The sequence below is a fragment of the Vanessa cardui genome, chromosome 21, assembly GCF_905220365.1.
Source record: "Vanessa cardui chromosome 21, ilVanCard2.1, whole genome shotgun sequence".
Taxonomy (NCBI): domain Eukaryota; kingdom Metazoa; phylum Arthropoda; class Insecta; order Lepidoptera; family Nymphalidae; genus Vanessa; species Vanessa cardui.
In genome coordinates this window covers 3,240,714-3,267,565 of record NC_061143.1, presented here as the reverse complement: position 1 = coordinate 3,267,565, position 26,852 = coordinate 3,240,714, and the positions used below count along the sequence as shown (strand labels likewise).

The 26,852-nt window shown below is 33.0% G+C and overlaps 1 protein-coding gene across 1 annotated transcript; it reads right to left on the bottom strand.

The window, feature by feature from the left end:
• Nucleotides 1–7,631: 7,631 nt before the first annotated feature.
• Nucleotides 7,632–21,020, bottom strand: LOC124538953 (apyrase-like). The gene is made up of 11 exons (XM_047116236.1): nt 20,879–21,020; nt 19,332–19,554; nt 18,886–19,083; nt 18,269–18,399; nt 17,700–17,847; nt 17,143–17,269; nt 16,282–16,436; nt 15,531–15,621; nt 14,358–14,504; nt 13,677–13,843; nt 7,632–8,662 (listed from the first exon to the last, which is right to left on the bottom strand). The coding sequence occupies exons 1-11, from the start codon at nt 20,980–20,982 to the stop codon at nt 8,522–8,524; spliced, it is 1,632 nt and encodes a 543-aa protein (XP_046972192.1). The 5' UTR covers nt 20,983–21,020; the 3' UTR covers nt 7,632–8,521.
• Between the last annotated feature and the right edge of the window lie 5,832 nt (nt 21,021–26,852).

Genomic DNA, 26,852 nt, shown 5'->3' with positions numbered 1-26,852 from the left:
GATTGGTAATACATATACATATATAGTCAGGCTCAAATATGCATATGTTGGTGTGAAGTGATTATATTTAGACAAAATTTTTGTTCAGGGTGATTGAGATTAAAATAGTTTGTATAATTTTTTTTTTTTTAATTAAGTACAGCGTTTTGCTTTCTTTAGCAATCGCTCTGTCATTGATATGTTTCTGTTTGTAAGGTAATCTTTTAACATGTGAGAAAATAATGAAGTTCTCATTGTACGAAATAAAAATGGTTAGAAATATCCCGGGAGCAGAAACTCGAAAATTACCTCAGAACACGAGCGTGAAATGTTTTACTATTATTATATAAATTATAACATACGAAAATGCTGAGTTATTATAAACGAGTCCGAAAGGCGCAAATAAAACGTTCCTTTTCATAAACTTTTTTTTAATAACAAGAAGTAAATAAATTACCTTTATACTTTCAACTAAAAATAAGCCTAGTGTCTCCGGCTCAAAGTGTGAGCCAGAAGTGAAGTCTTCTTCTTAGTCGGTACCGGTTCGGAAAAAGAAACACCTTGACCTGAGAAGAACCGGTGAAAGAAATCAGCGCGTCATTTTTGTCAAATTTGCGGGTTAAAATGTTGTGGGTAAACTAAATACCGGCTTTTATCGATATCGAAATATACACCGCGTCCCTAGTCATAAACGTCTGATGTTTAACCGTCGGTTTAACTATTAGAACAGCAAACAGCAGTTAAGCTGACCAAGTTGGTTATCAGCGATGTAATATTGTTATAGTTAAAATCTGTTACGTTCGACCGTAGTTAGGCCTATCTAAATGTTTTGCAATGTTTTGAAGGCGTTTTAACTTGACCAAACAAAGATGGTATTTTAATACGTAATGCATGTATATGTGTATATTTCATTTTACAATATTATAATACAACCAGAAATATAACAGCAACAAATTTTACGACCGAAATGCTAATATCTATATAAAAAAAAATTTAACAAAAAGAAAAACCGACTTCAAACAAAACATTAATTTGAAACGAATAAACACACACTAAAAAGTAATAAAAATAATTGCGTATGCAACATATTTTTTAGAGTCCTCCTAAGCAAAATGAAATGAAAAATATGAGACTACTTAAAAGTCGATTTACGATTATATAACGTGGTTATAGTTATTGTTATATCGGGAGCCGGTGAAAAAAAATACAGCCTAATTGATAACCTCCTCCTTTTTGAAGTCGGTTGAAAAGTCGGCAAAGTGCCTGTTGGGTTCACGTATGAAATGTTCCGTACTTTATTAATTATTTTTATCATCCCGACGTTTCGAGCACTTTACAGCGTTTGTGGTCACGGGTAGAGTCTACCCGTGACCACGAACATTAAAAATAATTAATATACGCGATTCAAATCCGTTATAGCTAGTTTTATTTCAATACATTATTTGTAAAAAAATTAAGTATCTAACTAATCACGGTTCATTTGATGTTGTCTGGTGACAGATGGAGGGGCAGATGGTCAGCGGAGTCTTAATAATGGGGTCACGATTACCCTTTGGGTACGGAACCCTAAAAAGAGATTTCCAGAGTCACCTGGCAGGTGAGAACTTTGTGACCATTCAAGAGAAACTCTACAGGATTGCCTAGAAATTATAAAAAGGAATATAACATTTTAGGATTCATATAATATATATGTATGTCTGTTTCTTTATTCCTCTGAAACTATTAAGATAAATAATATATTTTAGTGACAATATTAATATTAAGAATGCGTAAATATATACAAATATGAACTAAAACTGTATACTGTATAAATCTTGACCACGTGGAATGGTGGCAAGAATGCTAGCAGCATTTCCCCGTTGAATCTCAATCAAATCCTAGATATTATAGATTTTGACATATTATTTCCAAAATGACACAAAAATAAAACAGTGTATTATTATTGAGGAATTCTTGTTTTGTTTGAGTTAAAAACATATGTATTTAACTAATTAATTTACATTTAAATAAATTGCATGCAAAACGGTATGAAGAATATCTGATTGAAATATTTTTCATCAAAATTCCATTTACAATGGGTCAATAAATAAACAAATTACGTTCAAAATTATTTAAATACTAAATTTGAATAAATATTTAATCATTGTTTGTGTTATAATATAAAAACATGTGATTTCTCAGATGGAAATACACTCGGAGAATAAAACAAACCTCCAAAGAGTTTCAGACGTACAAAAAGATCCCATGAGTTTCTTTCGTCAGTTTAGGTTTGTGATGTCTGGTACCGTCGTTACTTCTGATTTTCCATAACACAAGTGCTTTAGCTACATTGGGATCAGAGTAATGTATGTGATGTTGTCCAATATTTAATTTAATGTAACCGTTGGTAGATTACTTTTACTTGACTATTGATATGTAAGTGTAATGCTTCTATCTATATTATTATTATATTTAATATTATAAATGTGAAAGTAACTCTGTCTGTCTGTCTGTTGCTATTTCACGACCAAACCGCTGAACTAAATTTGATGAAATTTGATATGAAGCAAACTTAAATTACAAGAGAGGACATAGGCTACTTTTTTACCGACATAAACCAACCAACACACTGGAACGAAGCCGCGGGCGAATACTATTATTGAATAAAGTTTTTTTTAATTTGACTATTTACGTTTTGTTAATAAAATGTTTTCATCATATAATACTGGACTCATCATGCATATGAATGTAATTTCTTTTACATTCTGTTAGCAAATATTTGAAAGGGGAGTTGGAATTTAAATAAAGATAAAATCGCTTTACCGTTTAATGTTATGCAAACACAATCGACGCTAACCAAACAATGGATTTGATTTCAATTGGAATATCGTAAAAGTTTCGATAACACTTATCTTGTGAACGATTTTCGGAAAAATTACAAGTTTTATATTGATGTTTAGAATTACTAATTGCTTTATGAAGACGTTTCGTTAAATATCGAATATTATTTAAGAATTCTTGATAAATATGCCATACGATATTATTTAAGGATTGTCTTATTTATTTTACTTATTTTTTAATAAGACAAACAGTCAGAAAGTATATCAAAGTAAAATCACAACAATACAGACTTCATTAATTGGAAAAACATAATCAGTAACAACAGTGGCGGCGTAAGGCGTGGGCCTTGTGGGCCTCGCGTTGCAAAGGGTTTCGCGCCCGAAATTTGAAAAAAGCAAGGGCCTCGCAAACTCTTGCCCACAATAAGATTCGATCTTGCGCTGCCACTGAGTAACAAAGACAAAAATCTCTGTACACTATAGAACTGTTACATTTGTTTATTAATTGTTAAAAGTCTGCTTTCACATCGAAATAATACATCAGTTCTATAAAGAACTGGCGAGAGTAACTCATCAGTGTTCTTTTTTTAAATAACCCTTTATTACAATTTTTGTTTTCATCAATAATAATGAATATTTTTATTATTTGAAACAGTCTGGAGGCGATCATCTCATTCCCAAGGTGTGCAATCAATTAACATGACAAATTGTTGAAGCAGTAACAATTAAAATGATAATTTAATTAAAATTTTAGGCAATATGACCAAATTAATTTATACTAAATAGAAATAAGAGCCGAGATGGCCCAGTGGTTAGAACGCGTGTATCTTAACCCATGATTACGGCTTCAAACCCACTGTATATTCATATTCTTAATTTGTGTTTATAAATTCATCTCGTGCTCGGCGGCGAAAGAAAACATCGTGGGGAAATCTGCATGTGCCTAATTTCACAGAAAATCTGCCACATGCGTACTTCATCAACCCGCATTGGAACAGCGTGGTGGAGAATGTTCTAAACCTTCTCCTCAAAGGGGGAGGAGGCCATAGCCCAGCACTGGAAAATTTACAGACTGTTGTTGTTGCCGAAAGTTGAAATAAAAGGAATGTTTTTCCGGAGAAAAACACACTGAGATAATATGACCAATCACCTTACTTGTTCCATTTGAAAGTCCACGTATATTACGTAAAATAAGGAGAAAACATAAAATACATACAGAACGCATTCATTTTAATAGGTTTCACGAACTTTACGGAAAGGATATTTTAAACACAAGGATTACAAGCAATAACAATTAAAATAACACATTGCAAAGCCAGTAATTGGTTTAAGTTTTGCCATTGCAATTTCACGGTATATTGCGCCGAGTGCAACTTTGCAACTCGCGCTTTGCGGTAAAATAATAGCGAACGAATAAACGAACGGAACGTATAGTACGACACAACTTAGATGTAGCATCGCCAAATTCAATAAAACCGATTACTGCCGATTTACATGACCAATAGAAACAGCTCCCTATCGCGCCATTCGACGTTATAGATTCTCGCGTCAGTTCCGAGAAATCGAGTGCATGTAAATCGATGTGTCAAATTGATGAATGTGTTAGGCCATATGATATTAAAAATGATTACGTTTGTGTAAAGATCATATTCACATAAGAAATAAATATTGATAATTTGGGATGGCATACTTAATTCGCATGTGATTGGTTTTTCGAATGTTGCCGATGCTACATCTAAGTTGTGTCGTACTATATGTCCTTAATAATCTGTGGAAAACTGTTTTTTTTTAGTTGAAGTCGAACATTCGGAACTGCACTTTTACAGGCAGCAACTTGCAACGAACTTTTAAAGGTATAATTAAGATTACCCAATAAAACGTTTGTTTATGAATTTATAAACTCACTCGATTACAAATGTACAAATTTCAAACACTTGTCATTAGCAGCTTGTGTCAAGTATAATATTACTGAGTATTACAGCGAGTAACAGTTACTTCACTTTTTAACACGATTTATTTATTTATTTACAGACATTTTACTACCAACATCGGAATAATTAATTATAAGTGGACATATGTTCAAAGTATTGTTTACAAAGTTTTAATTAAGCAAAGAAATTACACAGACAATTTCACAGAAGTTGTAAATATCGTTACGTTAAAATAGTACATACACAATAACACATAAAACACTCAACGAATCTATTACAAAATAATACAGAAACTATTGGAAATTAGCGATTCCTCGCATACGTGGTGCGCAGGAAATCTTGAATGTAACTGCATTCAAGATGGCTGCCTCGCTACCATCGCCGCGGCGCTTCACTAGAGCGCCATTCGACTTCCATTGACACTCTTACTCTCACTCTTTTCCAGCCAGTACGAAAAACAAGATGGCGCACCATGCGCCGTCATATTTATTTATATTGCCATACTGTATACATATCATTACAGGACGGTGTCCTTTCCGGTATTACAGCATCTTAAACAAAATATATGAAATATGTATCTATTTTATAATATAATATCATCTAAGTTGTGTATGATATATTCCAAGCATCAATTGTTGTGAGTTAACTCAGGCTGCAACAAAACAAATCCACTCAGTCTGCTATCACATTGAGAGTACGTAACGACCGCGTCAGTGGTGCTTCCTTGAGTAACTTAGTTATTTTTATGTAATAGAGAGGATATCCAAATTGGTCTTCCATTGCCATTTCATGGTCATTGGTGCTGTAAGAAATATTAACTATGCATTCATAATCCTTGAATCACACCAATCTGCGACCAACCTTGGGGTCTAAGGTGTTTCTTTCCTTGTAAGCTTAAAGTAGCTTGACATGTCTAAATGTACCATTAAATGTGGTATTTTATATAAATATTCGAGTATAGCCAATAGATAGAACAGTACATTATAATAAAAAGTTTTTTTTTTATATTATAGACGGCAAACGAGCAGCAGCTCACTTGCAAATGACCACTACCCATGGACATCTGCATGACCTTTAACATCCTTTAAGGGACAACAAACAAAGGACATCTAGGTAGGTGGTGAGGGTGAAACTTGGAATTTTGACGAAATGTCTGAAGGTGAAATTCCTGCTGTATTAATACGGGATTAATCCAAACAAATCCTCGAAACATTCCATGGGGAACGGTCTTCTACCGAATTTTTGATGGTAAAAATTCGGTAGAAGATGGAGTGCTCTAACATCTCTACGCAAAGCCTAAAGATCAAGCAGGAGAAGAGTATTTAAATAAAAATGAAACTTTAAAAGTTAAATTTATATTTTATGGTATTTAACTGTACATCATATTTTCAATAATTTTAATGTGCAGTATTTGTATTATTTAAACTAGCAAAGTGTAATTAATATTGAATGCACGTTTTCATTCGCTTCCAATGTAGATTTAAACTTTGTTATTGAGCTGAAATAAGCTCGCGGGCTTGCATTCGATTCGTTCCAGACGAACGGTCATTATGAACTCACTTTCGAATGTATGTATTAGCGAATTCAAACGTACATACAATATGTAATATTATATATATTATACTAGCGACCCGCCCCGACTTCGGACGGGTGCAATACTGAGAGATAGATATTATGTAGTGTATTTACACCACATTACAAATCTCTAAAATTATTGTTTCTCTTCTAAATTGTACATGTATTATACTTACAAACCTTCCTCTTGAATTAATATATCTATTAAAAAAACCGTATCGGAATCCGTTGAGTAATTTTAAATATTTAAGCTAAATAGGGACAGAAAGCGGAAATTTTATACTATATAATGATATTGTACAAAATACAACATTATATAAAACTAATAAGACATAATTAGATAGACCATGTCCTATTTAATTGGGGTAGGCAGCGTTTTATAAATTAGCCATAATAATATGTGGTAATCACGGACTCTCGGCGTATAAAATATATACATAAATAAAAAAAAAATGATTTATCTATTGATTGACAATGACTATTTAATTTAGTAACTATAGCTTGGTTGTAGCTTGTTTTAGTTCATATTTGTGTATATTTAAGCATATAATATTAATTTTTATGTGAATAAAGTTCCTATGTACACATTATTATCTTCAAAAATTAAGAAATGAAAAAAAAAACTTTACAATACAAATTTAATCAAAAATTTACTGTAACAGACAAAGTTACTTTAGCGTATTATTAACAATAGTAAATAATAATATTAAAGAAAGTATAGAAAACAGAAGCATATATAAAGACAGATACATAACGTAGTGACGTCATAAATCAATCATTGACAGATGAGGTACGTTCTTGATGGTTCATATGTAGCCTTCCAATCGAATGCGTCTTATATAACGATAGTATATAATGTATTATATGCTATCTAATATCTAATTAATTGGTTTTGAGTAACATATATTAATTTATATAGATATTTTCTTGATATCTTCATAAGCTATCTGAGAGTTATATTGGATCTGAATAAAAGAATAATGAACCGAGATGGCCCAGTTGCTGGAACGCGTGCATCTTAACCGATGATTTCGGGTTCAAACCCAGCCAAGCACCACTATATATATGTGCTCAATTTGTGTTTATAATACATCTCGTGCTCGGCGGTCAACGAAAACATCGTGAGGAAAGCTGCATGTGTAATTTGATTGAAATGTGCCACATGTGCATTCCACCATCCCGCATTGGAACAGCGAGGTAGAAAGTGTTTCAAGCCCTCTTCTTAATGGGAGAGGAGACCATTGGCCCAGCAGTGAGAAATTTACAGGCTGTTACTTTACTTTACTTTTTTTTTTAAAAGAATAAGGATTGGAAATAAAGTACTAGGTTATTCTTAAATTATTTATTTGCATATTATTACAATAATTATAATTATTGTTCAGTTTTGATGGTATTTACGTCTCTTTAGAAATACACTGTAAGAAGAAACATAAAACTGGAAACAAAACACAATCTCAAAATATCAGAATATCTTAAGCGACATACATGTTACATGTCACTGTCAGTTGTCAACATGCCATCAAGTGAGATACGAAGTGATTTCTCACAGAATAGCACAATTGATCAATATTGAGTTAGTGAACAACTAACGTTTATTTTCTTAACAATATATATGTACTGTCGGGGTAAGAAAAGGTTCGTCACCTTAAGCGATAACCTGCTTTACCGAGAATGACATATTTCGTTGCAATGATTTGATATTTAAATTCAAAAGGTACTTAGAGTTTAAAACGTGATAAAGAAATGGATTTGAAAACTGACGAAGGTTTTCTTACTCTGACTGTACAGTATATCAGATCACACCAACATTTCATTTAGGTAGATCTATTCTATAAGAATACAATCGAAACTCAACATAGAACACGATCGCAAATTCTCATTTAACAGATTTGCATATGATATTATAACTGTATGTGGATGTATCAAAATCGATTTCCAAAATCTCGAATGTGAGATAAGCAGTAGTAGTCGTATTTCACTCCTTTCATTTTAACAACCGATTTACAGTGATACCCCATTTTGAAGGTGATTCCTATACAATTGTTATATTAAATGTCATATGTAATATTCTGACGTTTGACCATCGTGTTCTGCGATGAGATACGAGTTTTTTTTTTGTCACAGCCTTTAAGAAGTAAGTCCATATACAAATAGCACTGTCGAGCAATCTTGAGTGTTGATAAATCTTACATTAATTAGTTTTCTACTTCATCGACCCTAATTACGTATACAAGGGTTTGATATTTGAACACGTCCATCCAGATCCTTAATAACTGGTGCTTGTCGTCTCATGTACTGCATCACTACGTCATAATCGACGCCAATCACTTCAACGTTCTGACGATTATTTGAAATCATCTGAAATAAATTAATTTCTTCAAGCAACCATAATTTGTTCAGTATCTAACATAATCACAGTATCTATTTCATTAAGAAAAATAACAGCTCAAAGATGCAATGATTAACCCAACAGTCATATTAAAGATCAGATTGCTCACTGTTTGATAAGAAAATATTAAAGTTGCTCAAGCAACTACGCTTACATTAAAAATATTTAGATATTTAAATAGCTAAGCCAAATTTTGATGACTATGTCTTGACCGATTTCGTTTAAGGCAGCCAATTTCAAGGAAGATCAGCTAACTACCAAGGATATGTACATATAACACCAATGTTTGGGCAAACATAGCTGTCCTTACTATTTCGTCAGTCTCATAGAAATGACGGAAAAACCTAATATTTTTTATGGAATAGCTTGGCGGACGAGCGTATGGGCCACCTGATTGTAAGTGGTCACCATCACCCATAGACAATGACGCTGTAAGAAATATTAACTATTACTTACATCGTCAATGCGCCACCAACCTTGAGAACTAAGAGGCCATGTCCCTTGTGATGTAGTTACACTGGCTCACTCACCCTTCAAACCGGAACACAATAATACTGAGTACTGTTGTTTAGCGGTAGAATATCTGATGAGTGGGTGGTCCCTACCCAGGCGAGCTTGCACAAAGCCTTACCAAGAAAAAAAATTATTGGCCCGACCTAATATTTTTTATCATTGAAACAAAGGGGAAGTCAAACCCCTGTAACTTTATCCGCACCAAAATAGCTTAGCTAGCTGTTTAATGTATGATGTAATTTTATTTGGCTGTTGGATTTTGATGACTGGGCAGTATTTGCACATAGGCTACCAAATAAACGCTAATAATCGTAGATAACTCTTTAATGTGCATCTTCTGCATTGGACCGAATGCCAATCATACAGCACAAATACATAATTCAAGATTTAATGCACTTTACAAGCTCAAATTGTATCCAAATTCGTATATCCGTTACGATCATGAATTGCCTCTATATTCGTATTTCGGTTCATTAAATCCGAATACCCACTAACATAGAACGGCTTAACGTAATATTTGATAGTAAATGTCCACAGTAGTCCTTATTTTTGAACCTAATGGATGAGGCATTTACTTAAGTTTAGTTAATATATTATGTTCCGATTTTGAATCGTTGTAACTGTGGAAGTTATAGAATGATAATGATAATTTAGTAAGATATTTATTGTACTTTGATTTGAAAAATTCGAGGAGTATGATGAATTTGATGTAAATTTGAAGACGATAAACATAATTTTAAATAAAAACTTGAATAGACCAGTAGAGTTCGAAGGTTTACTTAAATATATTGAAGACCTTATCTGGAGTTTGGAACTCCAACATTTACAAACTGACTTGGGACATTTTTTTTTTTGTTTAGAAGTATTCTTGAAGTTGTGATATCATATTCTTATTTAAATTTGGAACAACTTTGAAATACGTTTTTTTGTTAGTACAAATAGTATCATAATATGAAGTAGACACGTCAAATAGTGCTTTCATATTGTAATCTTCACTTACAGTATATCCACCTCCACCATTTCCTATGAAATCTTGCGACACAACTTTGTAATACCGATCCTGTACCAATGGTAAGTATCGGGGAACATCACACTCAATACAGCGAATAGATACACTAGTTACACGATTGCCTAATGGTCGGGAATTGTCAAATACAACACGTAGACCTGGAATTAATGCAATTATTATATATTTTGGTATTTTACTCTTCAGGGATATAGTTATCGAACAAATAGTTGCTTATCATTAGTTTTATATAATTACTAGGCGGAGCGCTATGGGATGATATACCGACAGTATATTCCATTGGGCCGAATTTTGTAAAGTATCAGATTTTTCGGGAACTTGCAAGGTTCATAGATTAATTATGGCATTCAAAGTATGGCAAACGTTTTTCTTGATTGTCTTTTGTTTTTGATTCCATTTAGATGACGATAAAAAAAATTAAATAGCTTTTTTTAAATTAACATGATTATTTTTATTTCTAAAAGTATTTAAAACGGGATATTTGATGGAGCTCGATATTTAGTCTGTTAATCTATTAATTGATAATATTGATAATAAATCTGTGAATGTCTTGTTCACGATGACGTATCGTTAACAAGACATTTGTAACAAAACATGGTAAATATCCCGTCTTAAATATTTGTAGTAATTAAATAGTCATTATAATTTTTATCAAGTATTCTCCTAGAATTGTACTAGCTGAGATAGTTTCTTATCAAAATATTGGTATTTATCGTCAAAAATTTATTATAAAATGCCTATCTACGCTTTTCTTTAAAAACTTTTCTTATAACAACTGTTCTTAATCCCGCGTTCAAAACGTTACGATAACGCGTTTCATCACGTTAGTAAATTGAATTGAATACCATGTCTAATTAAGTTTGGTCTTTAAAGGTACAGTTTTATATTTAATTTTCATAATAAACGAAAACATATTTGAAGTTTTTTATATATGAACAGATAGTCAGAAATATTTATGTACCGTGAAACAAATGTTGGATCGTGAAACGTTACGGTCGTTCGGTTTTATTCTGGAATATATGTATAATACTTGTTAAATTTTATACAAAACTGTAACACAAGATATTTAAACAACAATCGTTAACCAAAACATTTGCCTACAATTACATTCAGATCTTTCTGATGCTTTGAAGATAGTAATAAACTACATGAAGAGTAAGTCTTAGATGACCACTACACAAACTTGAGGAGGATATACGTAGAGAGTTCATGTAGTTTATGTACGTATAAGCTGAGATGGCTCAGTGGTTAAAATTCGTGCATCTTAAACAAGCACCACTATATATATGTGCGTAATTTGTATTTATAATTCATTTCGTGCTCGGCGGTGAATGAAAACATCGAGAGTAAACTTGCATGTGTCTAATTTCATCGAAATTCTGCCACATGTGCATTCCACCAACTTGCATTGGAACAGCGTGGTGAAATATGTTCCAAAGTAAAAAAAAACTCAATGTTCCAAATCTTAGACTTCTTCTCCTTAATGGGAGGGGAAGCCTTAGCCGAGCAGTGGGAAATTTACAGGCTGTTACTGTTACTAGCAGTGACGGTGAAGTCTGAAAGATACACATTTGAAACCCTAAGCAGCTTTATATTGCTGTTATTTTATGATATAGGTAAGAAAGAAAGTCGTCACACCACTTAATCATTGGTACTTTAAGAAATATGAAGGTTTAATGATTTTGCCGATGTGCGACAAATCTTGGAAATTAATGCGCTATATTGTGTCTGTGTACATTGGCTCACTCACCCTTCTAACGACAACTCAACAATACTACTAACATTGATGTCTGTATAGGTACTCGATTTGATTGATGATTGCTTTATAAAATTCAAATAACTCTTAAATATTTAAAAATATCAAGCGTATATCTTACACTCTAATTTGATTCAATAACTTCAGGACTTTCAGCTATAATATATATTAATTGTATTTAATTAGCATAACTTTGTATTTTAAATGTTGGAGAAGAGTTATTTTCTCAATAGAATCTACATTCCGAACCGTTGGTAGATTAACTTGTTATAGTTCTATAAAACGACGATACAAAAGTTATAAGCTGCGGGTTACGTCAAAGTTTGTAACAAAAACTCGATATAAATAAACGATTATTTTGGCCTCACCTGGATTTGAAGTTAGGGTTCAAGATCACACTAACAAGCCACTAGACAAATTATGAATCGAATATTAAAAGAATAGAAATCCAACCTCTGCGAACTTTTATAATCACATTACTACTCATTTTAAAACCATTAAGTTCATAGAGTTTCCATTAAAACTATTCCTAGTTAGTACGGTGGAAGCAATATCGGTTAAATTATGAAAACAATATTATGCTAATGGTTAGCCATTCTTCACTCACCATCCAGCCATTCACTCAGGGGAATACTTCAATCAAAATATTATTCTCAGCCAATATAATCTCTTTAATTGTATAATATCCAGCATTTATTTGTAACAAGACATAATATAGATAACTGATCAACCTTTATTAATCCGCCTAGGTCTAGGAAAAAGGTGCCTAGGCGAAATAATACATAAATAACAAACTACATAAAATGTTTTTTTCTTGGGATCATTTTTTTCAAAATGAATCAAATTTTAACCAAATTCAGATCAACAGTTTAGGCAGGTATAGCAGACAAATATATAAACAGTAATTTTTATTTTACTAACTCATGAAGTCTTGATCTCAAGGACGTTGAAAGAATTGAAAAAAGGCTTCGTGTATAAATGAAATTTCAATAATACACTGTGAGTGAAGACTGCAGAAGAGTCTCATGGTGAAAAGGTTGTCTGATAACGAAATGATGAAACAGATATGAAATAGTGTGTTTATAATATGAATGACTGACTATTCCACTGACCGATAGGTTGTTAACTCACTTTGGATCATTCAATGGAATAAGCTTCAAACCTTGTTCCCTATAAAACTACTAGAAAATTACTATTTGATTTACTAAATATCTTGGATAAAACCAACCAAACAAAACGAGAAAATGAAAAGGTTAAATCTTATCACAGGTTAAATCTTATAACAGGTTTATTGTTGAGATCAACAATTTCAAGTGAACCATAACAGCCTATAAACTAAAAGGGCTTTTTTAAATAAAACATGTAGTCTACTAGTAGTCGCCCGCAGTTCCACTCTCGTTTTAGGCTGTTTGTTTGCAAAAAAAAGTATGTCTTTTTTTTGGAGTTCATGTTTGCTTTATACCAAATTTCATCAAATTCGGTTCAGCAGTTCGGTCGTGAAAGACCGACAGACAGACAAACAGACAGAGTTACTTTCACATTTATAATATTAATATAGATTTATGGCTGAGTAGATGATACCTACCCTTGCGGTCTTGCGATAAGCCTTTCCATCGGATTAAGCTGTTATTTTTCTCGTATTATTCTAACCAATAAATTACGTTCATTTAATAATATAAAAACTCACTGAAAATCCGTCACCACCGCCCCCAAGGAAGCTTTGAGATACCATTTTGTACATTTTGTTCAGATCTAAAGGCTCGTAGCGTGGTATCCTACATTCGATGCAACGAACAGTTGCATTCATAACCCGACTATTGATTGGAAGAGCACCATCGAAAACTGCTCGTAAACCTGTGTCCAGAAACAGTTTGGTTACAAGCGTAGTACAAACACAGGCAAAATGAAATGTACAACCTTTCTTTCTTTTGTTATTTAAACCAATTATGCCAAATTTAACATAGTTTCCCAATTATGACATAGTATGAATAGCTGTTAATGGCATTTTGAAGATAATCATTAAACATTTTGTTAGAATTAGAAGTTAATGAATCAACAACAGCCTGTTAATTTCCCACTGCTGGGCTAAGACCTCTTCTTCCTTCGAGGAGAAGGTTTGGAACATATTCTACCATGCTGTTCAAATGCGGGTTTGTGGAATACCCATGTGGTAGAATTTCTATGTAATTAGACACGTGTAGGTTTCCTCACGATATTTTCCTTCACCGTCGAGTTCGAGATGAATTGTAAATACAAATTAGGCACATAAGTATGCAGTGGCGCTTGCCTGGGTTTTAGCCCGCAATTGTCTCTTAAAATGCACGCGTTCTAACCACTGGGCCATCTCGAAAATAAATAAATACATTACCAGAAACTTGGACCATTCTTGCGCCAGGCCAAGGGTCGTTCGCCACAGCGTACTCCAGCATTTCTAAGACATGTTGACCTCTCAAGTCGAAAACTTCAACTCTGTTCTCAAAAGGTGTCGATAGCAGTAAGTGCTCGAACGTTACGTCTGGAACAGAGACCTTGGATTTTGAAATGATCTTTCCATTGGGATTACTCAGTTATTATATATATTTGTTATATATTTGTTATTATAATACCTGTTGACTTCCAAGCAGGATACATTAATTGAAATAATTGTATTTAATTAACATGACGCTGTATTTTTTAAATGTTAAAAAAGAGTAACTACTGAGTTTCTTGCCGGTTCTTCTCGGTAGAATCTACTTTCCGAACCGGTGGTAGCTTCACTTAATTGTAAAATGACGATTCAAAAGTGCTTATAAAAGCCTACTTGAATAAAGTTTATTTTGATTTTGATTTTGATTTTGATTAAACATTTTGGACATATATTATTAATTCTCGTATAAGGTAAATAATTAAAGCAAACCTATAATTAATTAAGGAAATATGAAAGAGGTCCATGTGAAAATAGCCGTCGACGAACAGATACTTATGTAAGTGTTTATTTATGTTGGAAAATATGATACACATACTGTAATATAACAGTGCTAAGTGATGCGGGTGGTAAGTATGAATAGTTCACATAAACTTTCTAAGGAATACGTAAGCTAGTGAATGACAAAACTGTATAGACTCCTATTAGCCCACTTATTTCATAAATATAAAAGCGAAGTACCACACACTGATTCATTACGAAATCTTAAAACTGTAACAACTACAAACTTGAAATTTGGCACGTAGATACTTTATAGGGTGTAGATATGCGCTAAGAAAGGATGTTTTGTAACTTCACCTCTAAGGAGGTAAAACGGCGTTTGAAAATTTGTATAAAAAGTCCTATAGTCGTAGTCGTCGCGTAGCTAGTATAATATAAAATATTATCGTCATTGCATTCCATTTATTTAAACAAGAATGATATTTTTGTGAAGAAAGAAATTATAACGAGATTATAAATTAAGAATAACGACACCAAAAGGAAAAATGATGACGCCATAAACATTTACAAATAAGTATAAAAATTTACATTTCTCTTTAAGTAAAGAAAGCGGTAATAAAAAAGAAACATAATTACTTCCTGGCTGAATATCAGTTCTGATGCCTCCCGTATTTATAACGCAAAAATGAGCGTAGTTCCATTTATCACCTTCAGCTCTATCAATAGCCTGATGGACAAAAGAAAAAAATAGAAGAAGCCTTAAAATTATCTTACAAAAATAAACGTTCATACATAAGCCTTTCAGTGTTTGGAAATTGGAAAAAATAAAATTAGCACAATTTAATTGAAATGTGTGTATTCCTTATAAAAGAAAAGTGTAGCAGTAAAAAGTTTTTTAATCCAATTGCTGGTTGAAGTCTTCCACTCAATCTGAAGATTTGCAGCTTATTAACACACTGTCCAAAATTATGAGTACATATTATGTGACAGATTTTTATTGACACATGCAGTTTTCCCCTCGACGTTTTACTACACCGCTTACATAAATTATTAATACAAATCAAGCACATGCAAATTCGGAGATGTGTTAACCTTAATTTAAATATTCAATCTTTGATTAATATTTGATAATGTATTCGAGCTATTGAGATAACTCGAGTCATTTTGACCGTAATCCTTGTATAGCTAGGCGTATTTTACTGATAGCTCAAATGGATGATCTAATAAAACTAAAAATATCTAATACCAATGAAATAGCACTATATTGTAGGTGTAATCAAATGCAAAAGGATTCTTCATAATCTTATCATACCTTCATTAGGAAAATAGATACACATGTGTCACCTGCTTTTTGTAATAATAATAAGCACTATGTATTTATACTCACAGCATCAAGAAAAGCGTCGCAAATAAAACTTCCAAGGTTACATTCATCGCAAGAGCAGTCCGATGATAAGTGAACTTTTGATACACCAACTAGTTCATTGGCTCTGTCATTTATAATTGGCAAGTACTCATTTATCTTTTGCAGAACATCTGGTGCTGGAAAAGAGAGACTCATTTTAAATTTAGTGGATAATAGTGTATCTATGATAAATAAATATTACAATATAGGTATTTTTTTTCGCACTGTGAAGTAATATCGACATAAAAAGGTCTGAATCTGTTAAAATCAGATTATAAATTTACAGGTCTATCCTCTTGGGCCTATTTTTACACGTTCTACCAATGCCAGTTTATGTTTCTATGTTTCTATTTGCAGCAATATTTCATGATGAGAGCCGAGATGGCCCAGTGGTTAGATTGCGTGCATCTTAGTCGATGATTTCGGGTTCAAACCCAGGCAAACACCACTATATGTATATATGTGCTTAATTTGTGTTTATAATTCATATCGTGCTCGGTGGTGAAGGAAAACATCGTGAGGAAACCTGCATGTGTCTAATTTCATCGAAATTCTGCCACACGTGTATTGCACCAACCCGCATTGGAACAGTGTGGTGGAATATGCTCCAAACCCTCTTCTTAATGAGAGAGGAGGCCTTAGCCCAGCAGTGGGTAATTAACAGGCTGTTACTTTACTTTTACTTTAATATTTCATTTGATGCATGTATCCCTTACATAGATTTCTTATAACGCTGAATTAAACATTAATAAATTATATTCGTTCTCGTTATAATCATTGGAGCTTCTCAGCACCTTACAATATTTCCATTTGATAGTTAATATAAACTATTTGCTAAATTACCTTGAACAACATCATTTCCAACGAAGTGAGGATTACCGGTCCAACTCATTAAATCACCTTGTTCATTGAAATAAAGTTTAATTTCTCCTAAGAATGCCGTGTGAGCAGCAGCTTGGACGATAAGTACCTTTGAAATACACAAACCGTTAAACAAATGCCAATAAAAGTTTCATTCCAGTAATATGTAGTTTACAAATTATAAATAATTAAAAATATTTTCGAGTATAGTATATGGAGTATAGCAGTTAGAAAATCCTGAAAACGTATGTACGTATTCATAAAATCACCGAATCTGTCTTTAATTATACTTATTTAATTATAATCTGAGAACAGTAAGATTTTAAACTCTACAATAATCCTTCATTGCATCTTGAATTAAATATCACCATGCAACTTGTCTGACAGAGATACAATATAATATATATCAGTAAATTCAAGTCTCAGATCAACGTTAGGTTTTCCTCAGCTAGGTTACAATCTAATTAAAAAAAGGATCAATTGATTTTGCACTCAAATACGAAGATTCTATATTAGTATTGTATAATGTATGACCTTACAGTTCTTGTCTCTTGTTCTACTATAACTGGATAAGGGCCTTGTCTTGGAAACTCTGAGCCCTCTGGAGGATCAGAGTTACTTAGTAACGTGTGACTATGACCTCCAACGATAATATCTATATGTGGACCGGCACGCATCGCTATTTCTCTGTAAACAATAAATGAGTATTCGTCTAAATAATTATATCTTCAGGGATCAAATTTGAATGTACAGGCAGAGTAACTCTTAGTACCTTTTGAAACTAAAGCACTAAACAACTGCATATAAAATTAAACTTACATAGTATGATAACTTGGTTTAAAATAGTGTCACATATTTGGACTACGTCTTGTTTTGTATCAACATAAAACCTTTATAATGTCGTAATTAATGATTACAAATTCAAATTAGATATGATATCTCCTACTGAATTGTCAAAATGTGTCCGTTAGTGTCATATTTTTTCAATCGGTAAAGCAGATTATCGCTCATACTGACCACACGAAAATAGATCTTAAGGTGACGAAACTTTTCTTACCCCGACTGTACATAAAGATTTGTTATTAAATGATGTGTTTGTTTAATCTACCTGTCAATATCAAGCCCACAGTGGGATAAGACAACGATAATGTCCACACCCTGTGCATTTAGCTTCTCTGCCTCTCTCCTGACTGCTTCGACTTCATCCGTAAAAACCAACCTCCCGGCTGACGCTAATTCCTGAAATATTTATTTACGATAAAAAGGTCTTAAGAATACGATTGTTTTTGGCTTTCTTCAAAAAAGAACAGTAATATTAATCTACTGTATCAGTCTACTTACGAGTTACTGGTTAACTCTTCTACGTCAGATTTCCTATTTGTAAAAACAATATGTGGCCACAATTAGTGTAAATGATGAAAATGTCACGTGATACGCATATATACTAACGGTTTTATATATTTAAATATCATCGTGATAATAGTATAGACCTGAGATGGCCCAGTCGTTAGAACGAGTGCATCTTAACCGATAACTGCGGGTTCAAACCCAGGCAAGCACCACTGTATATATATGCTAGCAGCACCGTGCAACTGTGCTATTAGCAGTGGGGAATTGACAAGCTGTTACTTTACTTTACTTTTACATCATGTTCTCCTGATTTATTCCATAAGTCCATATATTTATTTATTTCAATTGTTTCTTAGTAATGTAAGTATTACTTACACTGGTCGTAGCTATGATGACGCCTATAATACCAATTTTACGTCCTTTCTTTTCTACAATAATACTTGGTTGGTATAATCCTTGGATAGTCGGCTCTTCATCGTCGATAATATTAGCTGTTACTACTGTAGAATTTAAATGTTTGAGGTATGGTACAACACCTTCAATACCATTATCAAATTCATGATTTCCTAGTACCTGAGAATTGTGAAAGGAATAATTGTAGTTTTTGATTAATCGACTTACTAGGTTTAATACTACTATCTAATATCTAATGACGGTGGCTTTAATATTGGTCTCTTTCTCTCACCTCAAATATGAAGAAGACAAAGCATTATTAAACGAAAGATTCACTCATATGTAGCAGTAGATTCCATACAGACAGAGTCTATAGTGTCTGGTATAGATTTTCTTACAATTCTTAAGGATTTATTGTTGCTACTTACATGTGCGTCATGGTGCACCATATTCATGAAATCTTGGGTAACGTTCCACCTCAATAAGTTATACCATATCGTACCCTGGAAGCTGTCACCAGCATTCAGCACTAGGGAATCAGGTTCCTTCTGCAGGGCCTCTCTGATGAGGGTAGTGAGTCTTGCAAATCCACCAATGCATGGTGCTACTGATGGATTGCAGACGTTACCGGATAGACTCGTTTCCACGAATCTGAAACCCATCGAAACAATTTACAAAAACGGAGGCTAGCAAACTGTTTGGATATCTTATAATAACTCATTTCTTGTAAGGCAGACTGACATTCGAATGGCACCAGCAGTAAGAAATTAAAAATAAACATTAAAATACAAAACAAAAAATTATACATCATTTAAGGTGTATGGTGTGAACACAAGATAAAATGTTGTATCACCTGTAAATTTAGTGCCTTAAGCTGGAAAGTATTCCTATTTTAGTGGTAGAATATTTGACGAATATTTGGCACGTAACCAAATGGACTTTTATCAAACGATCTAACATCTGACTTATCTGTGTAAGTCTAAGCATTTAAAATGCGTATTTAATTGTGAATATTTCATACAATCTTTATGTTTACAAAATGTAAGAATGTTTGGGTCATTTGTGCTAACTTTGCAAGTTAAAGCATCACTATTGCCGTCTGCGTAACTACTATATAAAAGTATTATTATTATCACATTTCAAACAGTAGATCGATTGTCATATCATTTTTAAATCAGTAGGAAGAAATCTCGAGAGAAATCTCGACTACAGACAGGTCTTATGATAAAAGATTGTATTTTTTTTCATGGTTCTCTTATGATATAAAATGTTTCTTTTTGTGTGATTATTGACTTAAAATAATCTGTAGGTTAGTTTGAAGAGTGACTGTTTAGTTAGAAGGGAATTTGATTCATTTAAAAGAAATTTATGTGACTATATTTGCAAACATACACGGTATAATCGAACATTAGAAATTTGTATTGTCCTATAAAAATTGTCTATAATTCAACACAAATATTATTCACCTCTAAAATATAATACTTTTTCCATGACCTGCCCTATTCGCTTTCCTTTATTAATATCTATAATCGTAGCCCATATCATGTAGATTTTATTGATGAAATATTTCATTACATTGATTATCAAAAATACAGCTAATTGTAAAACAATATAAGATAAGTCGCCATGTCTAAGAAAGATAAGACAGTCAAAGTATAATAATTAATGATTAAGATAAAATAAAAACATATGTACATTTAATTAAATTATATCTATGAAATTTCTTTCGTATAATATATAGTATTTTATTAAATGTAGCTGTTTTTAATATTTCGTACCTGGGAACTCCGTTATTATGAATCTACTTGGATAATTTTTATTTGTCTTTAAACATAATCTTTATACTTCCAGTTTGGTCATATTTAAATTAATAAAAAAAGGTTGTTGTTTTTTTTTTAATTTTATAATATCGCGTTCTTTTGCAGAATCGTTGGCACTAAATTCGACACAAATAAAATCTTATCATAAAAATTACCTTGCGTGAAAATCATTATAGTGTACAATATTCAGTTCATACAACTGAGCACTCACTAAATTAGATACTGACAAACAAATAAATAATATATTAACGAACTCCATAGCGCTCGTTACACATTGAGAGAATACACGAAAATGACTCGACACCAACGCATTTTACTATAATATAGATTACGGAGAGATAAGATACCAAATCGCGATATATTCTCCGTGATATTCTAAAACATCTCACCTGTTCGACTCACGGTAACACGTGTTTTACATGTATCATTCAAATGTAATAGATGTTAATTGTAGGCAATGTCGCATATTACTTTTTGACGTTTAAAAGACGTGTCTTGTGGGGAATAATGCTGTTCTAAAACTGTGTGTAATGTACGCGTTTGAATTAACAAACTTTACTTCTTACTATATCATTTATCTGCCAGTGAAAGTCTCGTCAAAATCGGTGCAGCCTTTCCAGAGATTCGAAACAAACATTCAGACAGACAGACAGATAAATTTTGTAAAAAATATTATTTTGGTAATAAGTACCGTGTATACATACATAGTCATTAACAATTTCATCTCAAGACGCATTTACGTCTTACCGAGGAGAGCTGGACACCCGAGTCGAGATGGCCCAGTGGTTAGAACGCGTGCATCTTAACCCAGGCAAGCACCGCTGTTTCATGTGCTTAATTTGAGTTTATAATTCATCTCGTGCTCAGCGGTGAAGGAAAACATCGTGAGGAAACCTGCATGTGACAAATTTCATAGAAATTCTGCCACATGTGTATTCCACCAACCCGCATTGGAACAGCGTGGTGGAATATGTTCCAAACCTTCTCCTCAAAGGGAGAGGAGGCCTTTAGCCCAGCAGTGGGAATTTACAGGCTGTTGTTGTTGTTGTTGTTGTATACATACATATGCATTGAGTAAAAAAGGGCTTTGTGTGAATAAACTATTATTCTTAAAATTTTAGATTGTGTGAATATATTTTGTAAAGGCTTACAATTGCGTCGCTGTTTTCTTTTTCTTATGTGTTAATTATTATTTTAAATAGTAAGGTAATAAGCCTGCCTTTTTAAGGAGCACACTTGTACAATATTTTAATTCGATGGATATTTATTTTTGAAATAAAATAAAATGAGAACAGCCGATTTTTTTACTAACACAATCTAACGAAACATTTCTTTAGATGGCTAGTGTTTTGAACGCCTGCATCTTAACTGATGATTACGGGTTCAAACCCAGGCAAGCACCACTGAATATTCATGTGCTTAATTTTTGTTTATAGTTCAACTCGTGCTCTGTGGTGAGGAAACCTGCATGTGTTAAATTTCATAGAAATTCTGCCACATCTGTATTTCACCAACCCGCGTTGAAACATCGTGGTGAAATATGCTCAAAACCTTCTCCTCAAAGGGAGAGGAGGCCTTAGCCAGCAGTGGAAAATTTATAGGCTGTTGTTGTTGTTGTTTGTTATGAATATGATAATTATGTCGAATCTATTTTACCGATTTCAGGAAAGGTTTCGGATTACGGACGAAATTATTTCGGATTATCCGATAGTAAGTACGGAGTATCTGGTGGTAGATTACGTGGCGAATGGTGGTACCATACCAGACGGGCTTATTTACAAAGGAAAATAGACTAAGTATAAAATTCCTCAGCATTTTAATAAGTGGCGGTAATACTCGTATCGTCCTGTAATAAGATGTTTACTGACTTCATAAAGCTTTATTAAGTGTGACAACTGAGCTTAGTTTGACTTTAAAAGCTGATTTATCGTTTGCAGTTTGGTCAGTAAATTCGCAATATTAAATGATTATTTTTCATAAAAGTTAAAACACAAAATCATTTGCTTTTCTTATGAAAAAGATAATTATTTATTAATTGCTATTGTTTATGTCAATCTGGGTAAAAAAACGGGATAACTTAGTGGTACTACATGGTATCCCTTTTTTTAATTTTAATAATAAATTTCCATAGACGCGCAGCTCACGTCTTTTTTTATTCAAATTCGCAATCTAAATTTATAGATTACAAATCGATGACAAAGAGTTTGCATTGAATCTACCACAATTACTTTTACACTGACTCAGAATTTGTCTTTGTTGAGTGGTCTTGCTTGGTATTAAAATTCCTTGTAATAATCTTGATTCTTCAGCTGGTGTGGCTAATGAGCGAGTTTATTCACAATCTAGTAATCTTAATAAAGTACCATGGAGGTTATAATATAAAGGTATATGTTGGAAAAGTTCAGAAATGGGACAACACGTGGTACGCATATTTACTAAAGGTTTTGTATATTTAAACATCATCGTGATATGTTCTACTGATTTAAGCCATATGTCCATTATTTTTTTTAATTGTTTATTGGTTAACACTTACACTGGTCGAAGCTATGATAACGCCTATAATACCAATTTTACGTCCTTTCTTTTCTACAATAATACTTGGTTGGTATAATCCTTGGATAGTCGGCTCTTCATCGTCGATAATATTAGATGTTACTACTGTAGAATTTAAATGTTTGAGGTATGGTACAACACCTTCAATACCATTATCAAATTCATGATTTCCTAGTACCTGAGAATTGTGAAATGAATAATTGTAGTTTTTGATTAATCGACTTACTAGGTTTAATACTACTATCTAATATCTAATGACGGTGGCTTAAATATTGGTCTCTTTCTCTCACCTCAAGTACGAAGAAGACAAAGCATTATTAAACGAAAGAATCACTCATATGTAGCAGTAGATTCCGTATAGACAGAGTCCATAGTGTCTGGTATAGTTTTTCTTACAATTCTTAAGGATTTATTGTTATTACTTACATGTGCGTCATGATGCACCATATTCATGAAATCTTGGGTAACGTTCCACCTCAATAAGTTATACCATATCGTACCCTGGAAGCTGTCACCAGCATTCAGCACTAGGGAATCAGGTTCCTTCTGCAGGGCCTCTCTGATGAGGGTAGTGAGTCTTGCAAATCCACCAATGCATGGTGCTACTGATGGATTGCAGACGTTACCGGATAGACTCGTTTCCACGAATCTGAAACCCATCGAAACAATTTACAAAAACGGAGGCTAGCAAACTGTTTGGATATCTTATAATAACTCATTTCTTGTAAGGCAGACTGACATTCGAATGGCACCAGCAGTAAGAAATTAAAATAAACATTAAAATACAAAACAAAAAATTATACATCATTTAAGGTGTATGGTGTGAACACAAGATAAAATGTTGTATCACCTGTAAATTTACTGCCTTAAGCTGGAAAGTATTCCTATTTTAGTGGTAGAATATTTCACGAATATTTGGCACGTAACCAAATGGACTTTTATCAAACGATCTAACATCTGACTTATCTGTGTAAGTCTAAGCATTTAAAATGCGTATTTAATTGTGAATATTTCATACAATCTTTATGTTTACAAAATGTAAGAATGTTTGGGTCATTTGTGCTAACTTTGCAAGTTAAAGCATCACTATTGCCGTCTGCGTAACTACTATATAAAAGTATTATTATTATCACATTTCAAACAGTAGATCGATTGTCATATCATTTTTAATATCTGATTTATCGTTTGCAGTTTGGTCAGTAAATTGGCAATATTAAAAGATTATTTTTCATAAAAGTTAAAACACAAAATCATTTGCTTTTCTTATGAAAAAGATAATTATTTATTAATTGCTATTGTTTATGTCAATCTGGGTAAAAAAACGGGATAACTTAGTGGTACTACATGGTATCCCTTTTTTTAATTTTAATAATAAATTTCCATAGACGCGCAGCTCACGTCTTTTTTTATTCAAATTCGCAATCTAAATTTATAGATTACAAATCGATGACAAAGAGTTTGCATTGAATCTACCACAATTACTTTTACACTGACTCAGAATTTGTCTTTGTTGAGTGGTCTTGCTTGATATTAAAATTCCTTGTAATAATCTGGATTCTTCAGCTGGTGTGGCTAATGAGCGAGTTTATTCACAATCTAGTAATCTTAATAAAGTACCATGGAGGTTATAATATAAAGGTATATGTTGGAAAAACACTACCGCCAAAAAGAAATTCTAAGTATCGTCAAATTTTACTTTACAAGTTTAAAGTGTAACTACAGGCACAAGGAACTCTACATCTGAGTTGCCAATCTTATACATATATGATACGTTGTCTTCTAGTCTTTAATGTCCATAGTCGTTGGTAGCCCCTAGCCATCAAATGGTTTTACCATTTACCAATCTGACCATTTATACAAATAATAAAATAAATCTCTGCAGCAGCGTTTTATAAAGTTTAAATTTTAATCATGTATTAATTAAATTATTTCAGTGTTCGAGGACTATTATTTGTAACGTAATAACTTTACCATTAATTAAAGTTACAAATAAATTATTTGTTTTGTCATTTTCCATTTGCTCCATTCAATGACGCTGTGAAGTCACATTAATAGTTGTGGAGATTTCATCATTTTTGTTCTGTATTTAATGAATTCCTATTATTCGTCTTGATTATAGTATTGTAGTTACATGACTTTGTCTTTCATAAAATGAAACTGCCAACTCTTGAGAGACAGATGAATTCAAACACATATCAAATTACTTTGAATTAATATTTAAGTCAGACGTGACGTTTTTAAAGAGATTTTTTTGTCTAAAATTTGATAGAAGTAAACCCTAAACAATTTAATTAATCCAATTCTAGTCTTCTTACACTAGCACAGTAAATGTCCTGTTGCCGTACTGAGCTCTTCTTTGTCTTTGAGAAATAGGTTTCAAGATTTTTCTTCCATACAGTTTCAATACACATTTTACATGCTGGTTTACTCACGATTTCTTCTTTCACCTTACCTTAGTGTTAGGGTAATTATAAGCATGTTTTGCCTTGTGCCTGTAGTTACACTGGCCCACTCACTCTTCGAAATGGAGTACAACAATAGTAGATACTACTGTTTAGCTGTAGAATATCTGATGAGTAGAGATACCTACACAAACGGGCTTTCACTAGCTACTATATAGGAGCCTGTATTTTTTTTAAAAATTTGTATTTGCATTCACACATTATAATACTCCGCCCACTCTATTCACCTTTTGTTTTATAATCTAAGGATCCGGCGCAAAATTTGCGGCCATAAACGTTAACTAGACTACCTAAGCAGATAAGCGAACTATTAAAAAAAAGAAACACGTTTTATTATTTTGTATTCCACACACCAATCCAAAAACAGCAAAGAATTTCTCGCTTAAAAGCAAGTATCGCATCAGCTCGCTGGTCGCGTGATTGGCAGCAGTCCAAGCTTCATGCGAGCGTCGGATATGAAAAGCCTGATTGCATCCTTATCATCTACACATCAGCTTGTTGTGCCAAAAATATTTAAAATAAGCCTAGAAATGTTTTGTTTCCTCGATGAATCTTGTTGTTGGGGTTATGAACTCAAAAAACCGAGTCTTAAGGCTTAAAAAAATTTTCCATACTTAAGCCCGATGGAAAATGTCATCGGAAACATTATTCAGAAATCCATTCCCTGACGCTTAAACGTAAAACGTAGTCGAGAAGCGTGTACACCTGTTTTCATGGGTACGCGACTCCGAGATTGCGGGTTCGATTCCTAGCCGAGTTGATGTAGACAAAGTTCATTCATTTTCTATAATGACTTGAGTCTGTCTTGAGTGAAGAACCGGCAAGAGAATCAGTAATGACTCTTTTATGTTAGTGAAATTTTAATTATGAATTAATATTTGGTCGCAAGTGCCTCGGAAAGCACGTTGGTTCAGCACCTGAATTGTTTTCGCTCGTATTCCATTTGCTGATTCAACAGATAATAAGAGTGAGTAAATAGAGATTGTCCCTATGTATGGGCACAAACTTGTGCTCTTTTACATGTCCTGCGTAGTTGATTGGTCTGGTTTTATACAAACCGATTGGTTCCTGAGCGGTGTGTGTGTCAATCAGTATTTTATATAGCAGATTGTCG

Bases quoted from the DNA above. Each gene is read 5' to 3' on its own strand.
- LOC124538953 (XM_047116236.1), bottom strand. From the start codon at position 20,982: ATGGAGTTCGTTAATATATTATTTATTTGTTTGTCAGTATCTAATTTA. The intron at 17,270-17,699 runs GTAAGGTCATAC...TGTATTTCAAAG, and splicing joins TAGAACAAGAGACAAGAACT to GTACTTATCGTCCAAGCTGC. The intron at 8,663-13,676 runs GTGAGTTTTTAT...AATTTATTTCAG, and splicing joins GCGGTGGTGACGGATTTTCA to ATGATTTCAAATAATCGTCA.